The 5,570-nt window shown below is 60.1% G+C and overlaps 4 protein-coding genes across 4 annotated transcripts; 1 reads left to right on the forward strand and 3 right to left on the reverse strand.

Annotated features, from left to right (window-relative positions):
- Positions 1–46: 46 nt before the first annotated feature.
- Positions 47–774, forward strand: ACA1_209230 (SNARE domain containing protein; the record flags this gene model as incomplete). The annotated part of the gene is made up of 5 exons (XM_004339960.1): positions 47–50; positions 139–212; positions 266–352; positions 476–592; positions 658–774. The coding sequence occupies 5 exons, from the start codon at positions 47–49 to the stop codon at positions 772–774; spliced, it is 399 nt and encodes a 132-aa protein (XP_004340008.1).
- Positions 775–956: 182 nt separating this feature from the next.
- On the reverse strand, positions 957–1,481 carry ACA1_209240 (RNA recognition motif domain containing protein; the record flags this gene model as incomplete). Its single annotated transcript, XM_004339961.1, has 2 exons — positions 957–1,306; positions 1,388–1,481. 2 exons carry the CDS (start codon positions 1,479–1,481, stop codon positions 957–959), a joined length of 444 nt encoding a protein of 147 aa, XP_004340009.1.
- Positions 1,482–2,162: 681 nt separating this feature from the next.
- On the reverse strand, positions 2,163–3,407 carry ACA1_209250 (Hsp20/alpha crystallin superfamily protein; the record flags this gene model as incomplete). The annotated part of the gene is made up of 1 exon (XM_004339962.1): positions 2,163–3,407. The coding sequence occupies one exon, from the start codon at positions 3,405–3,407 to the stop codon at positions 2,163–2,165; it is 1,245 nt and encodes a 414-aa protein (XP_004340010.1).
- Positions 3,408–4,086: 679 nt separating this feature from the next.
- ACA1_209260 (Hsp20/alpha crystallin superfamily protein) lies at positions 4,087–5,041 on the reverse strand (the record flags this gene model as incomplete). Its single annotated transcript, XM_004339963.1, has 4 exons — positions 4,087–4,469; positions 4,545–4,697; positions 4,780–4,842; positions 4,891–5,041. 4 exons carry the CDS (start codon positions 5,039–5,041, stop codon positions 4,087–4,089), a joined length of 750 nt encoding a protein of 249 aa, XP_004340011.1.
- Positions 5,042–5,570: the final 529 nt, after the last annotated feature.

The following is a 5,570-nucleotide window of genomic DNA, read 5'->3' on the forward strand; positions in this document are numbered from 1 at the left end:
GTCTCTCCGCAAGGAGAAGATCATTGTATCGTCGCTTGAGGAGGAGATGGGTACCCATGCGTCCCTCTTGTGGTTTCTTTTCACAGGAACCTATTCACGCCGTGGTGCCTCTCACCAGCCCTTATGTACTCTTCACAGCGTCGGCAAAGGATGAAAAGAAGGCCATGGGCAAGGCCGAGGGCGACCAGTTCGAGTTCTCACTGGAGGAAATGGTACGCTGTGCCACTCGTGCTGCGATCGCCCCAACAACTTACATCTGGCACAGGGAGTGGAGGACATAAACAAGCGGATCTTGACCGAACAAAGCTCCGAGATCAAGAGCATTGAAAAGGACTTAACGCAAATCAACGAGGTTGGGCTAAACTTCCTTGCTTTGGCAACATTGGACTGTTGCGCCCCCGTCGTGTGTTCACCGTGTGTGTGTGTGTGTGTGTGGTGGCGTGGGCGTGGGCGTGGGCGTGGGCGCCGTGTGCAGATGTTCAAGGACATGCGCCACATCGTTGAGGAAGCAACCCCGCAGCTGGATGCCGTGGAGGAAAAGGTGTCTGGGACCAAGGCAGCTACGGAAGAAGGCACAGTAACGTTGATGCAGGTAAGCCGTTTGTTCACCATCCCGTCCCTTAGGCGCACTTCGTTGTGCTGATGGCTTCGGCGCAGACAATGCGGGCGGTGATCATGGCCAGATGGAAGAAGCTGCTGATTGCCGCCATTATCCTGGCCCTCATCATCGTGGTGGCGATCATTGTCGCGATCATTGTGGTGTCCAACACCTAGAGGCCATTTCAGGCGCCAAGCTTGATGCACAAATCGTTGATTTTTATGTTGTTTGTATTTGAGTAGTTTATGCATAGTCATCGGCCAATTACAGAGAATCATTCTTCGATGAGTCTCGTTCATCTTAGAACGATGTTGCAAATGATGAAAGAGATTCTGGGTGTGAGTTGAGCACTATTGCTTTACTCGTCACCGTCGTCCCTCCTCCTGCCGTACGAGCCGCGGGTGTTCTCACGATCGTAAGGACGATCGCGGTTGCCGTACGAGGAACGGCCGCCACGGTCACCGCCGTAGCCGCCGCCACGACCACCGCGGAAGCCACCGCCGCCGCCACGACCGCCACGGAAGCCACCACGGCCGCCGCCGCCGCCGCCGCCATCACGGTCGGAGGCGCTGTCGACGCGGATCTCACGGCCGTCGAGCTCGGTCTGGTTGAGCGCGTTCTTGGCAGCTTCGGCCTCATCGGCGGAGGCGAAGGTAACGAAGCCGAAGCCGCGGGACTTGCCGGTGTCGCGGTCTTGAATGACCTTGGCTGTTGATGCGAGAGATTTACCACGTCGTAAGGGCTTGACGAACTTGGCGAGGCGGGTGGCGTGGCGGGTTGAGGACGTACCATCGACGACCTCGCCGTGCTGCTCGAAGGCGGACCTGAGGCTGTTGTCGTCCGTGCCCCACGAAAGACCTCCAACAAAGAGTTTGGCCGACATGACTCTTTGGTTTGGGAGGTGAAGTTGACGGTTTAGGCAAATGGGTCGCTCGGGTTGATGAAAATCATCTCATTATGAGGAATTCGGGAGATTGGATGATCGATTCAAGAAAGCGCGAGGGAGCAAAGGCGAGAGCTGGGAGCATAGCGCTAGATCAAACGATTGGGGACTTCTTGCGAAGGGAGAAAGGCGCTACGGTTATATAACGGGTGGGGGAAGAGCTGCTACGTGTAGGACGGAGAGGACAAAGATCAGGAGCGCCACCCGCCGGCTTCTTTTGTTTCCCCCTCCCCAAACTCCTCCGCCCGCTCCAGTTCCTGCCCATTTCTCTTGCGTCGCGTGTGCCGGCCGCACGTTGCCGGAGCCGGAGGCCAACGGCTTTGGACGGTGAAGGGGACAGAAAACGCAGTGGGTGCCCCACGCATCTTTCTATATTTGTGTTTCTTTTTTGATTCTTGGGGGGGGGAGGAGGGAATGGAGTGGCCAGAAGGTGGTCGTTGTAAAGTTGTGTATTTGAAAGCTCGCAACACTCGAGTGGTTCTAACGAAAAGCGATTGCTAACAGCAACCGGTGCTAAGGCGGGCGAAGCGAGTCAGTAGAGGGGGCGGGGGAAGCTGGTGAGCGTCGGCCAGGCGTGCTCTGCACACCTGATGAGGTACCTCACCTAGTGCTCCAGGGGCTTCAGATCCTGGTGGTGGAGACGCCCGTCGAGGTGCCGGTGGTGCCGAGGGGCGCGGTGGTGCTCGAGAGGGTGCTGCCGGAGGTGGTGCCCAGGGGCGTGGTGGTGCCGAGGAGGCCCTCGCCGATGGGGATGCGGCCGCCCGACACGCCGGGCAGGCGGACGAGGTGGACCTTGAGCACGCCGTTGTCCATGTGGGCCTTGACCTTGTTGGCGTCGACGGAGAAGGGGAGCATCATGCGGCGGTAGAACTTGCCGAAGTGGCGCTCGTTCTGGTAGTGGAAGCCGACCTCCTCCTTGCGGGTCTGGGGCTTGAGGGCGGCGAGGGTGAGGATGTTGTCCTGGATGGTGAGGCTGATGTCCTCGCGGGGCACGCCGGGCAGCTCGAACTCGACCCTCAGGTGGTCCTGGTCGACGTCGAAGATGTCGGCGCGGGGGCGCCACAAGGTGGCGTTGTCGATGTTGGGGTTATCGCTGATGCGCTCGTAGTGGGGCAGCTTCAGGAAGCGACCCTCGTCGATCGGGCCGCGGCCGCCGAGGCCCATACCCATGCCGCCGAGGCCCATGCCGCCGATGCCGCCCATGCCGGGAGCCATGCCCATGCCGCCGCCCATGCCGAGGCCGCGCTCGATGCCGCCGATGCCGCGCTCGATGCCACGCTCGATGCCGCCGAGCAGGCCGCCGCCCATGCCCATGCCGCCGGAGGGGTAGCTCTCGTAGCCGTAGCCGCCATAGCCCAGGTCACGGCCCATGCCCATCCCACCGTAGCCGAGGTCGCGGCCGTAGCCACCGTAGCCACCGTAGCCGAGGTCGCGGCCGTAGCCGATGTCGCGGCTCAGGGGCATGGCGCCGTAGCCGATGTCGCGGGTGCCCATGAGGGGCATGGCGCCGTAGCCGATGTCGCGGGTGCCCATTATGGGCATGGCGCCGTAGCCCAGGCCGCGGGTGGCGCCGAGGCCGTAGGCGGGCTCGACGATGCGGCCGTAGCCGTAGTTGTCGTAGCCCGAGCGGTCCACGCCGAGGTGGCCGCCGTGGTGGTGGTGGATGCCCTTGTCCTTCTTGGTGCCGTACATGCGCTTGTAGTCCTTCTTGGACAGCTTGCCCCGGCGGTGGAGGTCGTAGTCGCGGTCCATGAGGTACTGGTCGCGGGTGCCCAGGTTGATGTCGCGGTGGAGAGACGGGTCGACGTAGTCGTAGCCGGCGCCAGTGAAGACGTTGTCAACGATGGGTCTTTCGAGGGTGGCCATGTTGTAGAGTTGTTGAAAGTGGGTATTGGAAGTGGTTGTTGGTGTGTTGAGGGTTGGTTGAATGTATGAGGGAGAGTGGGGGTGCGTTATATAGTTGGCCAGTGGTGAAATTTCGCCCTGGAGTCATCCGCGAGCCTGCTGCTTCCTGCCCGAAGGTCGCTCATCCCGTCGAACTCTCGAAGGTTCGAGGTCCACGGGCGCGATCTTGTGGGTCGCCCTCACATCTCTACCGCCCCACAGCACCTTGCCACAAGTGCTGTACGTGGTCGTGGGGCACTCGTGCGCAAGCCAGCTCTCGCCCCAGACAAGTGATCCAACGTGAATTTCCTTTGCAGCACCAACAGCGAAGCAATCATTTTGGCCCAATGACAAAATGCAGATTAATGTTGGACGGACCAACCACAGTGGAGTGTTTCAGTTTAGATCGAAATTCCGCTAACCCATAAGCGCACTCGTCCCTCCGAAGAGACTCTGCAGACGAACGTGTACAGAGCTTCTCTTACCTAAGTCCTGACCGAGCTGGTGGTCCCTGCCGAGGTGCCCGTAGACGCCCCCGTGGTGCCGGTCGTGCTCGCGCCCTCGATGGGGATGCTCCCCTCCCTAATCGGGATTCTCTCCGTCCCTTCCTCCTTGTTCAGGTGCACCTGTGTGGTGGTGTGGTGAACACTTGAGTCGCACCTCACGGCACTGCAATGGTGGCCAACAGAGGCGGGACCTTGAGCACTCCCAGCTCGAGGTAGGCGCGAACGGAGTTGGGATCGACGGCGAAGGGCAGGGCCAGGCGACGGTAGAACTTGCCGAAGTGGCGCTCGCTCTGGTAGTGGAAGCCGGCCTCCTCCTTGCGCGACTGGGGCTTGAGGGCGGTGAGGATGATGGTGTCGTCGCGCACCGTGAGGCTGATGTCCTCCCGCGGCACGCCCGGGATCTCGAACTCGACCCTCAGCGCGCCCAAGCCCAGATCGAAGATGTCGGCACGCGGGCGCCACAGGGTGAGTTCGTCGATGTTGGGGTTCTCCTCCACCCGGTTCCAGTCCCTCAGATTCCTGTACTTCGTCTCGTCCGCTGCACACCACGCGATTGACAAGCGTGAGCGCAGCAGGTCACCCGGCAAACACAGAAACAGCATCAAAGACGCACCTCTCCTACGGCCGGTGATGCCGAGGTCGTAGCCGGCCTCGCCGATTGCCTGCGGCTGTTGGAGACCGAAGCGGCCGCCGCCCGGGTAAGTGAGGGCGGGGTAGCCAAAGTCGTCGAACCCGCCGCCACGTCCGAAGCCATAGTCGAACCCAGCTGCAATTTCGGGGAACCAGACGATAAGCCAACACTTCCATTAAGTGCCGAAGAGGGGCAACAAGCCGAGCAGAGGCTGTACGCGTGTAGTCGAAGGGCGAGTAGCCGAAGCGATCGAACAAGCCTCCGCCGAAGCGCCTGCGGCCTACACAGACAACAAGGGAGAGTCAGTTAATCCCCAGTTTTATGACACCCACAAGCTGCGAGGAGGCGGTGGTTGCGTGACTGAGGTCAAAGTCGGTGTCGAGGTCGCGGTCGTAGGTCTTGCGCTTGCGCCCGACGGGGCCGTAGTCTCTGCCTCGGGTGTAGATGTCGTCGAAGCCGTAGGTCCTTTCTGTTGCCATTGCTACTCTGTGGTTGTTGGTGGTGGTGATGTTCTTCCTCCTTACAAGGTGGTGAGGGTGAATGCCATTGAACAGGGCTGGCTAGGGTCGTCTCCCAGGATTGGGCCACTGTCGCCCACCGGCGGACGACAAGACAGCGACAAGTCATCGGCCCATCGTTGGCCATCACGCCACATCAAACGGAAACAGTTGGCCATTTCTCATTTCTCATCTCTACCGTGCAACCAATGAAAAGCGGCAAAGCAATGAAGTCAGGGTTGATGTGTAAAAATGGAATTGCTTCTTTGTTTGTGATGAAGTACAGTCTAACTTGCAATCATACATGTGTATCAAGTGGGAGGTGGTGGAGGTGGAAAGAGAGATGGCAGGGTGCTGCTGCTGCTTGAAGAAAAAGAAGAAGAAGTGGCTGCTGGGAGGGTATGTACAATGGGCTGGGGCTCAGTGGCCTTAGTTGCTGATGCAGGAGGCCTGTGGCTGGCAGCAGCTGGTCTGAGAGCATGATGATGGCACCACAGTGCAGTAGCTTCCA

This window comes from Acanthamoeba castellanii (assembly GCF_000313135.1).
Source record: "Acanthamoeba castellanii str. Neff unplaced genomic scaffold scf7180000084757, whole genome shotgun sequence".
In the NCBI taxonomy this organism is placed as follows: Eukaryota; Discosea; order Longamoebia; family Acanthamoebidae; genus Acanthamoeba; species Acanthamoeba castellanii.